General features: G+C 40.0%; 1 protein-coding gene across 2 annotated transcripts in view; it reads right to left on the bottom strand.

The window, feature by feature from the left end:
* Positions 1–19,281, bottom strand: part of pcsk1 (proprotein convertase subtilisin/kexin type 1) — an 84,337-nt gene that overhangs the window by 22,426 nt on the left and 42,630 nt on the right. For both annotated transcript variants that reach the window (XM_048528280.1, XM_048528281.1), the window contains exons 8-10: positions 18,718–18,930; positions 11,591–11,691; positions 5,120–5,353 (exon numbers count right to left, since the gene is read on the bottom strand). In XM_048528280.1, the coding sequence (XP_048384237.1) occupies positions 5,120–5,353; positions 11,591–11,691; positions 18,718–18,930 (548 nt within the window). The remainder of the gene's footprint in view (positions 1–5,119; positions 5,354–11,590; positions 11,692–18,717; positions 18,931–19,281) is intronic.

The following is a 19,281-nucleotide window of genomic DNA, read 5'->3' as shown; positions in this document are numbered from 1 at the left end:
GAGGATAGAGCAGATGAATGTGTGGCTGATTGGCCATGCTAAATTGCTTGTAACGTTCAGGGAGGTGTAGATTCGGTGGGTTAGAGAGGGCTGGGTCTGGGTGGGATGCTCCAAGTGTCAGTGTGGGCTTGTTGGGCTGAAGGGCCTGTTTCCACACTCTAGGGCTCCTATTCTATGATCTGTAAAGACAGGAGGGGGATTGGTCTTTTTGATTGTGGAAATGTAACGGCTGAACTTAGGGAAGATCTTCCTAGGATTGTACCCAGGGAAATTCTTTGGGTGGAACTGAGAAGTAGGAAGGGGATGATCACCTTACTGGGATTGTCAGCAAGAAATTGAGAAACAACTTTTTAGGAGATCTCAGGTATCTGTAAGAATAATAGGGTGGTTATGGTAGGGGATTTTAACTTTCCAAATATAGACTGGGACTGCCACAGTACTAAAGTCTTGAATGGTGAGGAATTTGTTAAGTGTGTATGAGAACATTTTCTGGTTCAGTATGTGAATGTGCCTATCAGAGAAGGTGCAAAACCTGACCTACTCTTGGGAAACGAGGCCCGGCAGGTGATTGAGCTGTCAGTGGGGGACTACTTTGGGGCCAGAGGCCATAATTCTATTAGTTCTGAAATAGTGATGGAGAAGGATAGACCGGATCTGAAAGTTAAAGTTCTAAGTTGGAGAAAGGCCAATTTTGACAATATTAGTAAAGGGATGGTTGGAAAATGGGAAGCCTTCAAAAGTGAGTTAACCAGACAATATGTTCCTATTAGGGTAAAGGGCAACACTGGCAGGTACAGGGAATGCTGGATGACTAGAGAAATTGAGAGTTTTGTCAAGAAAAGGAAGGAAGCATATGTCAGGTTATGACAGCAGAGTTCGAGTGAATCTTTAGAATAGGAGTATCCTTTATTGTCATTTGTACTCCATACAGAAATACAGGATGACAGTGAAAAGTTTTTACAATGGCTGCCTTTTAATGGTGTCATCTTACATATGTGTACCTAGTTACACATCTCACAGAGTAAAAAAAAATAGTATTATTATACAAGAGGGGATTAAAAAGAGAGCAGTAACACTACTAGGGAGCCGATGACCTAGTGATATTATCACTGGACTGTTAATCCAGAGACCCAGATAGCATTCTGGGGCCCGGGTTTGAATCATGCCACAGCAGATGGTGGAATTTGAATTCAATAAATATCTGGAATTAAGAATCTAATGATGACTGTTAATCCATTATTGATTGTCAGGAAAATCCCATCTGCTTCACTAATGTCCTTCAGGGAAGGAAACTGCCAACCTTACCTGGTCTGGCCTACATGTGACTCAGATCCACAGCAATATGGTGGACTCTTAATTGCCCTCTGGGCAATCAGGGATGGGAAATAAATTCTGCCTAGCCAGTGACACCCTCACCCCATAAATGAATTTTAAAAATACTTAGTGTCTAATAATAAGGTAGAAATGAGATAGTTATAACATTGGGAAAAGGATTTATATTACATCTCTGTACATCTCTGCTCTCTAAATTGGGCACGTTTTCTTCTTTTTCTTGAACAAAGCCTCATTTTCTCTTGTCATCCAGCATTCCCTACAGTTACCAGCATGGCCCTTCACCCTTTCAGGAACCTACTCTCCCACGACTCTGGTTATCTCATTTCGAAGATCGCAAATACAGTAAGAGTATTTTTAAAAGGGAAATCCGGAGAGTAAAAAGGGGTCATGAAATAAATTTGGCAAATAGGGTTAAGGAGAATCCAAAGGGATTCTACAAATATATTAAGGACAATGGGGTAAATGGGGAGAAAATAGGGCCCCTTAAAGATCAGCAACGGTGGAATTGCAGGAGATAGGGGAGTTACGAATGTGTACTTTCTATTAGTGTTTACCATCGAAAGGATATGGAAGATATAGAAGGTGGGGACATAAATAGCGACATCTTGAAAAATGTCCATAAGAAAGAAAAAGTGCTAGATGCTTAAAATGCATAAATCCGAATAAATCCTGGGACCTGATCTGGAATGCTCTAGAGCTTTGTAGGAATCTAGGAAAGTGATTGCTGGACCCCTTGCTGAGATATTTGTATCATTGCTAGACTCAAGTGAGGTGCCAAAAGATTGGAGGTTGGTAAAAATAGTGCCACTATTTAAGAAAGGTGGTAAGGAAAAGCCAGAGAACTGTAGACCGGTGAGCCTGACATCGGTGGTAGGCAAGTTGTTGAAGGGAATTCTGAGGGACAGGATTTGCATGTATTTGGAAAGGCAAGGACTAATTAGGGATAATCAACATGGCTTTGTGTGTGAAAAAATCGGGTCTCAATAACTTGATTGAGATTTTGACAAAGTAACGAAGAGGACTGATGAGGGCAGAACAGCGGATAGGATCAACATGGGCTTCAGTAAGGCATTTGAAAAGGTTCCTCATGGTAAACTAGTTAACAAAGTTTGATCACATGGAATATAGGGAGAACTAACCTTCTGGATACAGAGATAATAGGAACTACAGATGCTGGACAATCCGAGATAACAAGGTGTGGAGCTGGATGAACACAGCAGGCCAAGCAGCATCTTAGGAGCAGGAAAGCTGATGTTTAGGGCCTAGACCCTTTGGATCCGAATGGTCTAGACCCAAAACATCAGCTTTCCTGCTCCTAAGATGCTGCTTGGCCTGCTGTCTTCATCCAGCTCCACATCTGGGTACAGAACTGGCTCAAAGATAGAGTGGAGGGTTGTTTTTCACCTTAGAGCCCTGTGACCAGTGGTGTGCCACAAGGATCAGTGCTGGGTCCAAGACAATAAAATGTGAGGCTGGACGAACACAGCAGGCCCAGCAGCATCTGCAGCATCTCAGTAGCATCCTGAGATGCTGCTGAGCCTGCTGTGTTCATCCAGCCTCACATTTTATTTGTCTTGGATTCTCCAACATCTGCAGTTCCCATTATCAGTGCTGGGGCCACTGCTTTTTGTCATTTATATAAATGATTTGGACATGAACACAGGAGGTTTGTTAGTAAGTTGGAGGATTAATGGACAGAGAAGAACGTTACCTCAGAGTACAATGGGATCTTGGTCAGATGGGTCAATGGGTTGAGAGTGGCAAATGGAGTTTAATTTAGATAAATGTGAGATGCTGCATTTTGAAAAGGCAAATCAGGGCAGTTCTTATACTCTTAATGGTAAGATCCTGGGGAGTGTTGCTGAACAGAGAGCCAGGTGGAGTGCAAGTTCATACTTCCTTGAAAATGGGGTCCCAGTTAGGCAGGATAGTGAAGAAGGCATTTGGTATGCTTGCCTTTATTGGTAAGTGCATCGAGTATAGGAATTAAGAGGAAATGTTGCAGCTGTACGGGACGTTGGTTAAGCCTCTTCTAGAATATTGCATGCAATTCTAATTTCCTTGCTATAGGAAGGATGTTGTGAAACTTGAAAGGGTTCAGAAAAGATTTGCAAAGATGTTGTCAGGGTTGGAGGGTTTGAGCTATCAGGAGAGGCTGAATAGGCTGGGGCTATTTTCCCTGCAGGATTGGATGCTAAGCAGTGACCTTATAGTGGTTTATAAATTCATGAGGGGCACAGAGACATGATCTTTTCCCTGGGATGGGTGAGTCCAAAGCTAGAGGACACATGTTTAAGGTGAGAGGGGAAAGATTTAAAAGAAGCCTAAGGGGAAGAGGGTGGAGTACGTATATGGAATGAGCTGCCAGAGGAAGTGACGGAGGCTGGTACAATTACAATATTTAAAAAGCATCTGGATGGATATCTAAATATGAAGTGTTCAGAGAGATATGGGCCAAATGCTGACAAACCGCACTAATTAATTTAGCAAGTCTAGTTAGCATGGACGAGATGGTCAGAAGGGTCTGTTTCCATACTGGACAGCTCTATGACTCCAGTCAATTAATAATTAACAGAATTGTGGGTGGGCAAAAAATGCTGTCCTTGTCAGCGATACTCACATCCCACGGACATACAAAAAAAAACTATTTCCTGCACAGCGAATATTCATAACTAAGGTAACTGGGTTCCTGCTGTTCTCTGAGGAATTTTACTATGAAATGGCAATGTGAGGAAACAGTGATCACAACTTTTACTTTTTCCAAGGGGATAAAACAGTATTGGATCAGCCACCTGTTGGATTCCATTCCCCTTCACTGATTGTTAGACAAATTCTCCTCTGATGAGAAGGTCAACTTGTCATGATGGATTGACTAGAAGATTAGTATTTTGAAGAATTTAGAAACAGAAAATTTCTGAGCGATCCATAGAGAGTACTTGCTGAGAGATTATTTTTCTTCACTTAAACGTGTTGAATCAAGAATCAGAGGCTCGGGATAAATAAAAAATCAGCTATTCACTACTGAGATGCTGGAAAATTTCTTTACTCAGGCCCTTGTGAATGACTGGGATTCTCTACAACTGAGTAACGTGCATCGATTCAAGGCTGTGATTGACAGATGTTTGGGCACCATGAAATCTAAGATTGTGTAGGAAAGAGTACTTATTGTAGAAGTACAAACACAATATTTTCAGCGTGGGAGCAATCTTGAGGAGAATGGCACACTCTGCTACTAATTCTAATATTCTTAGATCCTCTATTGACGAGTCCAAACATCATAGCCGTGCAATAGTTAAATCACTTACCTTTAATTTTCTATTCCCATATCAGCCAACATCACAGGCTTTCTCATTGAGATCATTGAATTTACTATAAATTATTGTTGAATTGCAAGCACCTTTCTTGTGCTGCGGGCATGAGTTCACTCGATGGGTTCAAACAATACAAATTAATTTATTTAAGGATCCAAACCATCATCAAGGAGGGATCTTCAATCTAATTAGACATGTTTGGAATGAAATGGAGGTTTAATGAAGTATAGTTTTGAATCTATTGGGCCACAGAGCACAGTAACAACTTAGTGGAATGGATAGTCTGAAGCAGCATGTTAGGCCACTTCTTTACATTATCCTCTAACATTTGAGTTACACAGATGGTTATCCGAACCCTTCAAAATTAGAACTATTGAGCTTTGAAGTTAAGAATAGAGTATGGTAATTGAAAATGTATCAATATTTCATAACACTGCAATGTTAGGAAGGCAACAAAAAATGTAATTACTAACCTGGATTCAAAAATATTATCTTTGACAATGCATTGTTTCTTCTCTGGCACTCCGTTCCAGGTTTTAGGATCTGCCATATCAACCAGTGCTTTGGCATTAAGCAAGCCAAAACCAAATCTACTGTTCACCATTAGACCGGCTCCATTCCTTTTCCAGCCTAGGTTGTTGGCCAGCGGATCATATTCAGAAGTCCAGACAATTAAATGTTGCAATTCCCTCCATGTAAGATTTGGGCTTTTGAAAAAGCAATAATATAACTTGTTAAGTCAGGCATTAACTAATATATAGAACAGTTGTTAAAGAAAAGCATTATTGCAACTCTAATTTAAAGCTGTTCATTTTCATTGTGCTTACCCTGCTTTTATTAAGCCAGCCTCTGCTCAGCACCTTCCTGTGTGGGTGGCACAGACCCTATAATGCACAGCATAATTGCTACTCTTTGAAGCTTTGTTTCAATTTATCAAGTGCTGTAAGATTGGTATCCTGGTACATTAAGGCATGGACTACAGCACTGTACAGTAAACAATATGTCAAATTCTGTCTGTGTATTTAGACAAGAGTTTTGTGACTAATTCAACGTGCATCATTGTTTCAAAGTTTTAGAAAAGGATATCTTAACTATGTTTGAATGAACAACCATGTTGCAACTCAACTCAATCTACAGTTTGAAAACGAACTAAACTTTATCTTTGTGTCTTGTTTATAAGAATATATCATGTATTGCCATGAGCATTGCACAAATCAGTAACATTCTGAACTTGAGCCAGAACTTTATGATTTTGTAGCAGCTATCCGCCTGCTCCTCTGATGCTGCCTGGCCGGCTGTGTTCCTCCAGCTCCAAGCTGTGTTATCCCTGACTCCAGCGCCTGCAGTTCTTGCTATTTCAAAGAGCTGAGGATTTTCTGCTTGCGCACAGTCTATGGTAAAATTAAGTGTAATGTACCGTGGCTAACCTAATGGCAATTTCATTTCATCTTATTGCAATTAGAAAGCAGAGTATTATACAATAACACTATGTCCAGATAAAATGGACAAATATTACAGGGTGTGGATGGTCGCAGATTCAGGACTGATGGCACGATTGAACCTCTCGGTGAGACAGAAATAGTTGCACTTGACAGAGACAGTCAATGCCTAGCACTTCTGTATGAATGTACTTTCTTTCTTTATTCTTTCAATGGATGCAGGTTTCTGAAACAAGACTGGCATTTTTTTTCCTATCCCTAATTGACCTTGAGTGACTTGCTAGGCCATTGGACAGAGCAGTTGAGAGTCAGCCACACTGTTGTGGGTCTTTAGTCACATCTAGACCAGACCAGGTAAGGATGATAGATTTCCTTCTTTAAAGGATGTTACCGAATCAGAAGGATTCATAGAATAATTTTTAATACTTTCACAAACATGAATGCCAAGACTAGCTTTCAACTCCATGATTAATTAACAAAACTCTAATCCACCAGCTATTATGTTGGATTTTAACGCATTTCCCCAGAAATTTAACTTGGCGTGCAGATTAATAGCCCAATGACTTTACCAATATGCCACCATCTCCTCACAAATGATGCTATTTGTTGCTCATCAGCCCTAGTGTGAAAACTGTCAAGATCCAGCAGCACAGTACAAATTTTGCAGTCTTGAATCTATGAGCCTTGTGCCATTGTGAGTATCTCCACCTCTGATCTTATGATGGAGGAAGGCCACTGATGAATCAACTGCTGATGGTTAGATAGGATTCAGAAACTCTTGCAGTTCATGCCCTGTGTGTGAGACTGATCACACCATTGTCGCACACATTTCCTCAGGTAACACTGAGGAGGACTTTACAGGATCGATATAGAGTTTCTGTCTTCATCATTTCCGGTACCTAAAATAATGCTGTGATGTGTCTTGTTTTCTTCTTTTTCAGATTTTCTGTAATAGTTTGCTGAACCTGAGTTACTTGCTCAGCTGTTTCAGAGGGCAGTTACATGTCAGCTACACTGTTGTGGGCCTGGAGACACACACAGGCCAGATCAGACAACGGTGATGACACAACTCCTTTCTGAAGAAGACATACCAGACTCAAAGCATTAACTATCTTTTTTTGCCAGACCTGCCAAGTTTCTCTGAGTAATCTCTGTGTTTATTACAATATATTGGAGGCAGTGATCATTGAGAAGCTGAGAAAGTGTGGGCATGAACCCACTAGTGACTTCTTCAAAGTAGGCATGGTTAGGAATTAGTGAATGCCTGCATCTTCAGGCTTCCACTGGATTTGACAGCCGAAAACAACAAAGTGAACATTCTTGAGGATGTGGTTATGGCCAGTATGACTGCAGATGCTCCACGTTCTAGAGCAGAGAAGTGTTCATGTAGTTCTGGGATGTTTATGGTGCCCTGCTATTGTTTAACATGATCCAAATAATTTCACATTCACTGATTGAAAGTAAGCTCACTTAGATCAATTGTATAATTCAACAATTTCAGCATGGAGGCCATGCTTGAAGGAATACAGATGGCAATAAAGCTTTTGCAGCCCAATTCTCCAACCTGCATTCTTGACAAATGTGACCCCTGACTGAATTACTCCATGCATCTAGTACAAAGCTTTAGGATATTCATGACTTTCTTCAGATGATAGAGTTTTGTAACTCATTATTGGCTTATTCTTATAAATAAGTGATCAATGAGTAGCATCTATATCTGGGTTAGTGACTGAGTCAAGTATGAGTGACACTGTAGTGATTGATCTCTGTGCCTGAATTATCAGGAACACTGCACTCTTTGTGAAGGAATCAGAGGGAATATTATTAGTGCCTAAACTCATACATAAATTATATTTTCATTCCTTAAGCCTTGAAGCATGTAACATTAATATGCTAAGCCAGCAAACCAACAGGAAAGCTCAGATGATTAGTATGAAATGTACCTGGTGGTCTGTACAATCCTTTAATCTCCTAAGTACCAGAGCCTTTCAGAGCCGTCTCCCTATGACATAAGCAGTGCACTGTTCATCTGCTGTCTAAAATGTCACCAGGACTAGTATACCATTAATATGTATCTTTGTCGTTCAAAGAAATGCAAATCAGGTCTTTAAAAATAATAGAAGTGCCAATTAATAAGAGAGGCTGATGTGACATATTCATTCCTTTTAACTGCATGAAAAGTACTTTAATTCCCCAGCCTTATCTTCATGCAGTTTGTTCTTTGAAAGTTCTGCAACTCTTTCTGGAGACTCGCCTAGGTTTTCAAAGCTGTCAACTTCAGGATGAACCATTTGGTGACAACTATTTGAGTTACATTTCCAACACAAGATATTCATTCTCTTGTGAAAGAGAAAGCCTTTAATCAGGATTCCAGTGTCCCAACCCATAAGATGTGTTCCTTCACAGTTTTCTGGTTCAACTGAATGTTTTGCATACTCCACTTCATATAAACATTTTTATTTTTGTTGGCTGTGTGGCAACCTATCTACTTGAAATTTTAAAAGGACAATAATTATCAGTGAATCACAATTTGCTGATTTTCCTTTGATCCTATCTGCAGCCTTGCATTGCATAAGATTGCAGGAATTGTCTTATGAATTAAATTTCTTACAATTATTGTAATGCCCCAAGAGTTTTCTATTCATAATCAAAAAAAAATGTTGAATATAAAGTATCTAGTGCTGTAGAGAGAGCTTTAAACTAATGGGGTGGAGGCAGTAAAGGGAATAGGAAAATGTAACCTTACAAAGCAAAAGGATTTGACAGAATTACAGGACAGCTATTCGGATAATGAAACGCAAAATAGGACAGAAAGGGGAAAAAAATATACAAATATAGAAAAACAGTAAAAAAAGGATCAAAAGGGGAAAATATGAAAAAAATGGCAAAACTAATTGCTGTTTACTTGACCACATGTAGTATTCGGACAAAATAGATGAATTAATCACAAAAATATAGGTTAATGGGTCTGATCTTATAGCGATTATGGAGGCACTATAACAAGGAGATTAAAGGTGGGAACTAAATATTTAGCAGTATGTAACTTTGTAATGGACAATCAAGAAGGAAAGGGTGGTGGGTTAGCATTGCCAGTATAGGATGGAATCAGTAAAACAGTCAGGAGTATTTTGAAATAAAAGATATGGAATCCATATGGGGAGATGTGTCGCAGTAAGAAATAAAAAGGGAAAGAAGACACATTAGGGACAGTCTATAGACCCTGCACCTACAGTGACTATATGGTGGGGCAGAGATGAGAGTGAATTTCTCTCCGAGGGAAGTGAATCTATGGAAGTTTTTACTGCATAGGGCTATAGAGATTGGGTCATTTTGTATATTAAAAAGTGAGACAGACCAATTGTTAATCAGTAAGGGCTTCAAAGGTTATGGGAAAAAGACAGGGAAGGGGAGTTGACGATTATATGATCAGCCAGGGTCTTTTTGAATAGAGGAGCAAATTCAATGGGCTGAATGGTTTACTACTGCTCTTATGTTTTATGATCTTACACTCCAGTACAGTACTGAGGGAGGAGCTGTTGACTGAATTGCAGATAAATGTGAGGTCCAGTCTGTTCTAAGAGAAGACCTGACCTATTGAGTTCCTCTATCATTCGCTGTATTTGTTTCGGACACCCCAAAATCATAGTATTTTGATTTTATTTGCCTTATTAATTACCTACCCTATCTCCATGGCATCTATCATGCCCCATCATTTCACACATTGTTTCTGGAACAACTCACCATTGTCGAAATATGCTGGAATTGATCACCATCTCTGGCACTAGCACCATCTTTCAAAGGCCAGTGTGCACCCAGAGTAGCACTATTCATCTAGTGCTGCATGAATCCCGGTATTTGTCCCAAACATGGCAAAGAGAAATCGTCAGCTTGTTTTGTGGGCAGAAATCTGAAGTTGCTGCTAGATGGGGTGGGCAGAATGTCTTCTTTCCCAAGGACCAGCAGAGAGGGCCACAACACCAGACCATGCCAGCCATTTCTAAGGTCACCATCCAGGTCTGTGAAGTTTCAGCTGTTTGAAGGAATGCACAGCAATGCCAGCAGAAGGTAAATGATGATCTCCATTTCACCAGTGTAATTGCCAACACTTACACTGATCTTCACTCTGATATCTCAACTCACTCTATCTCTGCTAATATAACCGCCTCCCAATGACACTCATGTTTTCCCACACTCACTATGGCAACATCTTCTCTCCCCAGCACTCTTACCTACTCCACAGCCCACAACAATATTATCCCTGCATGCTTTCGCTTACCTGGGACTTCCTTGCCTGCACCACACACAATAGCTCTGCCATCCATTTTCATCTCTCTTAACACCTGTCTCTCTCTCATTCCAGGTGGAAAACAGATCACAACAAGACAGAAAGAATCCAGAGAGGTGGTAGGCTGCCCAACATTCAAATCCTCATCCTTAAACGGATAGAATTATGACTCTGACTGCCCTGGCTATCTGACTGTTGGTGTTCAAACATGTGGGCTGGTGTCAAAGGCAGCACTTGACTCTGTGCCTTGATAGCTGGCCTTTCCAGTACTTCCTTAGCAAAGACCACCTTCCCTTGACCTGATAAAGAATGGCTGACAATCGCAACCAAGCTTCTTGGCTTTATGTCTGCACTCAAGAACAAGGCAAGACAGAAGTATGTGAGCCTGGTATTGCTGATTGAGGGGATGAAAGATTAAGGCTAGGCAATGCAAGGCGAAGATGTTGTGACCATCTAGATATATCCAGCAAGACCAAGCGCTATTTCAGCAAATGACAAGCCTGAAGTTGCTGTCTGGTCCAGTCAATGAGCTGGCTACATGTACCTGAGCCTCTAGTGTCCTTGCTGTACTGTTACAGCGATAGTTGATGGTTTAGCCCAAGGTGTAGCATTGAAAAGCAGAAGCTTCCTGTAGGTGGGGTGGACATGTGCCATGAGAGTTTTTGGATGCCGGAAAATGTCAGTTATCAATGTCCATGGATATGAGGTGCATGTTGCCAATGGCCATGGAGTGTGCCCTGAGATGTTGATGCCCCATATTCAACATAGAGTTCCTTCACAATATGCAGTGAACTGAAATTGCCAGGTACCATTTTCACATCGAGAATTCCTGATGTCTGACTTGTACAGAGCATTTGGTGTGATATGAAGCTAGTTGTTGTGTTAATAAGGCAATTAGCAAGCAATAATAAACCTTGACAATTGAAGTATACAGCAAATTTCTCCCAACATCGAGATAGACTTTGCTGAATTCTCATCATAACCCACATTGTTCAGACCCTTATAAGATTTTAATCATTGTCCCAACTAGACACTTTCAAAGCATTGAACATATTTTTCATATACCTATTCAATGTATCAAATATGTGCCACATCACATGCTTTGTAGGAATCATCAATCATAAGCACAATAATGCAGTGTAAAATTGTTAGCTGTTGATTAACTAGTTACACTGTCCATTAACCGTCCATTTCAAAGGAATTATTCTAGTTTGACATACTTTTCTTCCAGAGCAAGGGCAATAATGCCTGCAGCTAATGGAGCTGATGCTGACGTGCCAGTGTGAGTCTCTGTGCAGTCATTGTGAAGATCGGCACTTGTCTGAAAAATGATAAGATACAAAATTATACTGCTGATAGCCTTGAATACATTTTGCTACATAAAATCATAAAGAAGTAGAGATGTACAGCACAGACACAGACCCTTTGGTTCAACTTGTCCATGCTGACCAGATATCCGAAATGAATCTAAATCCATTTACCAATATTTGGCCCACGTTCTTCAAAACCTTCCTATCATATACCCACCCAGACACCTTTTAAATATTGTAATTGTACCAGCCTCCATCACTCCCTCTGGCAGCTCACTCCATCCATGCACTGCCGTCTGCATGAAAACGTTGCACCTTTTAAATCTTTCACCTCTTACTTTAAACATGTGATCTCTGGTATTGGACCCTCCCAACCTGGACAAAACACTTTATCTATTCACCCTGTCCATGCAGTTCATGATTTTATAAACCTCTATAAGGTCACCTGTCAGCCTCCGATGCTCCAGGGAAAATAACTCAGCATTATCAGCCTTTCTCTATAGCTCAAACCCTCCAACCCTGGCAACATCCTTGTAAAGCTTTTCAACCTCTTTTGAGTTTCACAACATCGTTCCAATAGCAGGGAGACCAGAATTTCACACAGAATTCCAAAAGTGGCCTAACTATGTCCAGTACAGTGTAACATGATCTCTCAACAATGCACTTACCAACAAAGGCAGGCATACCAATTGCCTTCTTCACTCTCCTGTCTACCTAGGACTCCATTTTCAAGGAAATATGAACCTGCTCTCCAAAGTCTCTTTGTTCAGCAATACTCCCCAGGACCTTACCATTAAGTGTATAAGTCCTGCCCTGATTTGCCTTTCCAAAATGTAGCACTTCAAGTTTATCTAAATTAAACTCCATCTGCCACTCCTCAGCCCATCAGCCCATCTGACCAAGGTCCCATTGTGCTCTGAGGTGACCTACTTAGCTCTCTGTTACACCTCCAATTTTGGTGTCATCTGCAAACTTACTAAACATACTTCCTATGTTCACATCCAAATCTTTTATACAATTGACAAAAAGCTGTGGTCCCAGCACTGATCCTTGCGGCACTCAACCGGTCTCAGGACTCCAGTTTGAAAACCAATCCTCCACCACCACTCTCTGTCATCCATCTTCGAGCCAGTTCTGCATCCAAATGGCTAGTTGTCCCTGTATTCCATGTGATCTAACATTGCTAACCAGGCTACCATGAGGCACCTTATCGAATGCCTTACTCAAGTCCATATCGGTCATGTCCACCACTCTGCCCTCATCAATCCTCTTTGTTACTTCTTCAAAACACACAGTCAAGTTAGTGAGACATGATTTCCCATGCACACAGCCATATTGACTATCCCTAATCATTCCTTGCCTTTCTAAGTAGATGTGAATCCTGTCCCTCAGGATTCACTCCAACAACTTGCCCACAACCAAAATCAGGCTCATCAGTCAATAATTCCCTCGCTTTTCCTTTCCACCTTTCTTAAATAGCGGCATCATATTAGCCAACGTTCAGTCTTCTGGCATTTCATCTGTGGCTATCGATGAGACAAATATCTCAGCAAAGGAGCTCAGCAATCACTTCCCTAGCTTCCCATAGTTCCAGCAAGCACCTGATCACATCCTGGGGCTTTATCCACCTTTGTGTGTTTTAAGACATGCAGCACCTCCTCCTTTGTAATATGGACATTTTTCAAGATGTCGCTATTTATTTTCCCATGTTCTGTATCTTCCAAATCTTTCTTCACAGTAAATACCAATGCAAAATACTTGTTCAGTACATTTTGAATAAGTTCATGACGTGCACAGGCTGGAAAATATTCACAGATTTATCAACCCTCAATAAACTGAAAATGGTAAAACAGTACTGTTCTCAAAAATATTGCTCTTTACTTCTTGACAGGTTGTAGTGATTAGCATTCTTCATCAGAGACTGAGGTTTCAGTTTCAGTATTGTCAGCAACAGGGAAATGTTTGCTGTGAGGTGGTCTGCAATTGAATATTCAAGCACTGTTGAATATCTGCTCTTCAATAATGTTTATTGATATTATTTTATTATGAAAAGATGGTTAAATATATTGGTACTGTGAATTGAAATCTTGTCTTTATTTAAGGAAGGCTGCAAGGAGAAGCCTAGGAACTATCGTCTGACATCAGTCATGGATAGGTTGTTGGAGGTGATTCTAAAAGATAGGGTTTATATACATGTGTAGCAGCAAGAACTGACCAAGAATAGTCAGCATAGCTTTGTGTGAGGTTGATTGCAACTCATAAACTTGATGTGTTGTCTTGAGCGAGAAACCAAAAAGACTGATGACGGCAGAGCATGAACTTTAGTAAAGCTTTTGGCCACGTTCCGCATGGTAGAATAATTAGTAAATTTAGATAAAATGGGTTTCAGGGAGAGCTTGCCAGTTGGACATTGGCTTGAGGGTAGGAAACGGAGTGTGGTGGTATAGGGTTGTTTTTTTGGACTGGAGGCCTGTGACCAGCCGTGTTCCACAAAGTGCAGAAATTGGTCCACGTTTGTTTGTTATATATGTAAATGATTCAGACAAAAATTTAGGGTACATGGTTAGTAAGTTTGCAGATAATGCCAAAATTGGTGGGACTGTGGACAGTGAAGGCGCTTATTTAAGATTACAAAGAGATCTTGATGAGTTGGGTTAATGAGCTGAAGTGTGGCAGATGGAGTTTAATTTGGATAAATGAGAGGTAATGTTTTTTGTAAAACAGATAAGGGTAGCAATTAGTTAGACAAACAGGTGGCTGGAATAACACAGCAGGCCAGGCAGCATCTGGAGGAAAGGAGCAGTCAACCTTTTGGGTATCACCCTTCTTCAGGACTGGAGTTCTTCCAGCTGTGTTCTTCCAGCCACCTGTTTGGCTACCTTGGATTCCAGCAGCTGCAGTTTTTTTGTCTCTTAGGGTAGGAGTTAGACAATTACTTGTAGGGCCCTGGGTGACACTGTAGAACAGAGAGACCTAGGGGCTCAGGCACATAATTCTTTGAAATTTGAGTCACATGTAGACAGAGTGGGCTAGAAGGTGTTTAGCACACTTGCCTTCATTGCTCAGACCTTTGAGTATAGGAGTTGGAACGTTATATTGAGGTTGTGTAGGACATTGCTGAGTTCTGTTCTGGAATATTGTGTATAGATCTGGGGCACCCTGCTACTGGAAGGAATTATTAAATTGGAGAAAGTTCAGAAATGATTTACCAGGATGTGGCTGGGAATGGAGGGTTTGAATTATAAAAATAGGTTGGGACTTTTGTCTCTGGACCATAGGATGTTGATAAGTGACCCTATAGAGGTTAATAAAATCGTGAGGGGTGTAGATAAGGTGAAAAGCAAGAGTCTTTTCTGTTTGATTGGTGAATTTAAAATTGGGGAACATATTTTTAAGGTGAGAGAAGCAATATTTTAAAAGGACATGAAGGGTAATTTTTTTTATGTAGAGTGTGGTTCCTTTCTGAAATGAACTGCTTCAGGAAGTGGTGAATGCAAGTACAGCTACAAAATTTAAAAGATATTTAGATAAGTACATGAATAGGAAAGGTTTGGAGGGATATGGGCCAAACAAGGGCATGTGGGGCCAGTATGATTTGGAAACATGGTTGACGTGGACTACTCAGGCCAAATTCTTGCTTCCATGCTCTTCGGCTGCATGACACTATCTTTTAAAATCTAATCCCCAATTAGACATCTAAATTACATTTTTGTATAGCTAGTATTTCCCGAGTAAGTAAAAAGCAATTAATGCACCTCCTATACGAATGCACCTGAAGCAGCCTTACGGCCTCATGGCTCAATTCATTATGAGCCCTTTGTGAGCTTGGTATTCTAAGCCTGATTTATGAGGTGCTTGAACGAGGAGTGGGCCTTGAATCTCTGGCTTGATAGTATGAGATCGCCAATAAACATTTGTCAGTGCAAGACGCACGATCATCATGGTATCAGAATGTACTCACATGACATCATAGCATTGCAATTTGCACTTAACTAGCTTCACCCTCAAATCTGATATTAAGTATATATCTAGATATTTTTTAAAAGACAATATTATTATTAAATTCTTAGATGCCAAATTGAGAAAAGAAACAAAACACTTATATTAGTTATCCTCCATTGGTAGCACCAAATACTCCTTTACTAGTTCAGCGCAGTCCAGTACATAACATACTCTGGAAAGGCAATTTTTATTAATGGAAGCTGACTTCATGTCCTTTTGAGTAAATGATCCAACATAAGGTTAAAGAAAGAATAGTTCTGTGTTCCAGATTTAAGACTATCTACATCCATTTCAGCAACTTTAAACATGATGCCTTGATCCATCCTTTTGGATTGCGTTGGATTGGAATTGATGTCCCATGATAAAAAGAACATGGAATACATTTTCCATTTTGGCCGCAATTGACAATCAAGGTTCAGATTGTAGTTTGAATGGTACATTATTTTTCAGTTGAGCTTTTTATCCCTATTTCTGTTCACATACGTTTGAATGCCGCCAAGTGCAAAATCTTCCATAAATCAGAACAACCTAAGGCTAAAACACCGAAAATAAAAAGTATAGTTTAAACAACCTGTCTGAACAAGCATTGATGATTATGCTGCAGACAAACTAGAACTGCAGAGTTTTGGATGATGCTTAGATGGCAACATGAAGTTGATCTACTGGTGACCAGTTATTGACAACAAGAGCCTTTGCCCGCCAACAACCATGTGATTGCTTCTCAAGTAACTGGAGAGCTTGGAGCTCAGAACAGGTTACAGAGAAGTACCCAAACGTCCACTAGCACAAGAGCTTTTACTGTTCTCTGCAATCAATATCCAGTTTAAATCTTATCATTCCATCAGCAGTTGTTGTAAGTTATGATGTTTTAAGTTGCTTTATCAAATATCTTTCACAAGGGTGCTAGCCACCCTTTACCTCTTGCAAACTAATAGAAGTATTTGGAAAAGTAAGGCTGAGAAGAATATTTCTGATCAGGGAGATCCAACTCAAGAGATCTTGTGAATAAAGACAACTGAACTTTACCAGTGTTCCCTCAATCCATGTGTTTTCTTTTTTACCTCGTGTCTGCCTGCACTTAAAAAGCTAGAGAACTAGTGAAAGCGCTACAGATAGAGAAATAAATCGATCATACAACATGGAGTGGAGTCTGTAGATATTTCCCTCCACTTCAGCAAATGGTCCTCATTAGATACGCACATCAGTTTCCATAATCTTCAGCCTTTTTTCTCTTACTCACCTATCCAATCTAATCTTGAACGGTAGCATAATTCAACTTCTATTACCATCCTTGGAAATATCATAGCCTCAGAGACATTTAGAAGGAAATTTCTCCAGTTCATTATAAACCTCTTAAAATTAATTTGCATTTATAGGCCCTCATTCCATACCTCTCTGAATTTGTAAACATTATGTTTTGTTTAAACCTGTCCCTTATAATTTTAAAGCTATCCATCACAATTCTGCATTATTATATTAAGACCTAGTTCTAATCATTTTAAATCCATTGTCTTGAGTGTCGTATTAGGTTTTTGGTACCAGCATTGATGGCATGTCTTTGGGGTAGCCCACAACCTTCCTTTCTGAATATTTCCTTTTTAAATCAACCTGATAGCAGATAATATGACAACACTTCTGGAGTAATTGAGACTTGAACCTCGGCCTCCTGACCCAGAGGTATGGACCCTACCTCTGTGCCACAGGAGGCCTAAATAAATCTTGGTTTCTCTGCTCAGTTTAAAGGCCTGTCTAGTTATCATTGGCAGAAGATAGACCAATAGTGACTCTTAAGAAGATGAAGTTCTTGTCTTACACAGTATCACAGCTCAGAGCTGGAGGAGCACTGTAGGCCAGGCAGCATCAGAGGAGCAGGAAAGTTGATGTTTCAGTTTTAGGGCCTTTCTTCAGAAAATTCAGAAGGATTCCAACCCAAAATGACAACTTTCCTGCTCCCGTGATGCTGCCTGTCCTACTGTGTTCGTCTAGGTCACATTGTGTTATCTCTGACTCAAGCATCAGCAGTTCTTACTATCTCTGTCTTACAGAGCAATGTGTAATTTATTGCAAGATATCAATAGATACAAACAACATTTGGTAAATAAGCATAATTACAACTATCAGTTAGTCACCTTCTATCTCAGTCAGTACATCATACCAGGTTTCCTGTTTCTCCGCCTGCATGACATTATCATACTAGATAGAGATTTAATACAACTTCAACATGGGCTAAAATTTTATTTGGGCACAGGAACATGATCTTAAGAAGCAGTTCTAGACATGGACTCCATCTGGTTTGTGCAGTCGTGCAGTGGTTTTAGATAAACCATTGCTATCTTTAAAGGAATTGTCATTGTAAGGCCAGGGAACATGCTTGGCAATGCGTGGCACACCACAGTAACAGAATTGCATGTGTATCAACCAAGATGGAAGCTCTTGATCTGAAGATGGGGAAATAGAGAGAAAGGGAGAGAAAGGAGATGCCAACTAAATCTTCCTATACTTTGAAAAATGATGAGAACTGTCTGATTATTACCTCCACAGGATGGCTAATCTTATGATTATTATGTTGCACAGGGCATCCTTTTTGTGTACAAGGTTTAGGATATTCATAATATCCATCCCTTTTCAACCTAAGCCTACCACATGAGCCTTAATGTATTTCTATTTACATTAATTAAGTCTAAATTGGCTACAGCTGCAAACTGGTGAGTCGCCCTCCATGGTCTGACCCAGAACCTCAGAGAATGGCTCATGCTTAGGATTGTGGTACCATAATGGCACATAATGACTGGCAACACTGACTGCCTCTCAATTCCAACCCTGACCTGCTTTAAAAATTCAGCCCAATATTTGTATATCATCATACCAGGCAGAATACCAATGAATCTGCCTGCTAATCTGTCCATATATTTCTTTCAGTGCCTGACGTGAAGTCTTATTAAGGTTTAATTAAACATATCATAAACTGTATATGCAGATTTAGTTGAACCACTTCAAAATACACAGACAGCGAGCTTCATGTGACAGATACTTACAATTCTTTGGTCTGTGTAGTCTCCACTGCTGTAAGCTGTAGCCAGTGTGGAAGAACATTTTTCTGCATACCATGGAGACAGCCCTTGTTGTGATGCACTGCTTATAGAAACTGTATAGATGCTATCTGTGTACCCATCACAGTCACAGTTATCACCTTGACGACCGCCATTCCCAGATGCCCAGACAAAAATTGACCCTTTTCCTCCTCTACCCTGAAGATACATAATTTTAAATTGAATATCATTAACAAGTTGTGCATAATATGATCTACAAAAGTAACTTATGATGTTGAAGGATTCTATGTAACACTTCATGTCTGTGGTAGTTCTTCAGTGTAGAATCTACATTAATTTAAATGCCATGCTGTCTCATTATAGCTTTACATCTTCCTCCATTTCATTAATAATTCAATACTCACATGATAACTGCAATCATGTATTGATACCAACATTTGTGACACAACAATTTCCTCTGATAAAATATTTTACACTTAACAATCAAAACAAAGAAATTTCCCTCTTTTTGTAGCATTTTTGAATTGTCCAATTGTCACTAAAGTTTGA

This window comes from Stegostoma tigrinum, chromosome 3, assembly GCF_030684315.1.
Source record: "Stegostoma tigrinum isolate sSteTig4 chromosome 3, sSteTig4.hap1, whole genome shotgun sequence".
Classification (NCBI taxonomy): Eukaryota; Metazoa; Chordata; class Chondrichthyes; order Orectolobiformes; family Stegostomatidae; genus Stegostoma; species Stegostoma tigrinum.
This window is presented reverse-complemented; position numbering and strand designations above follow the sequence as displayed.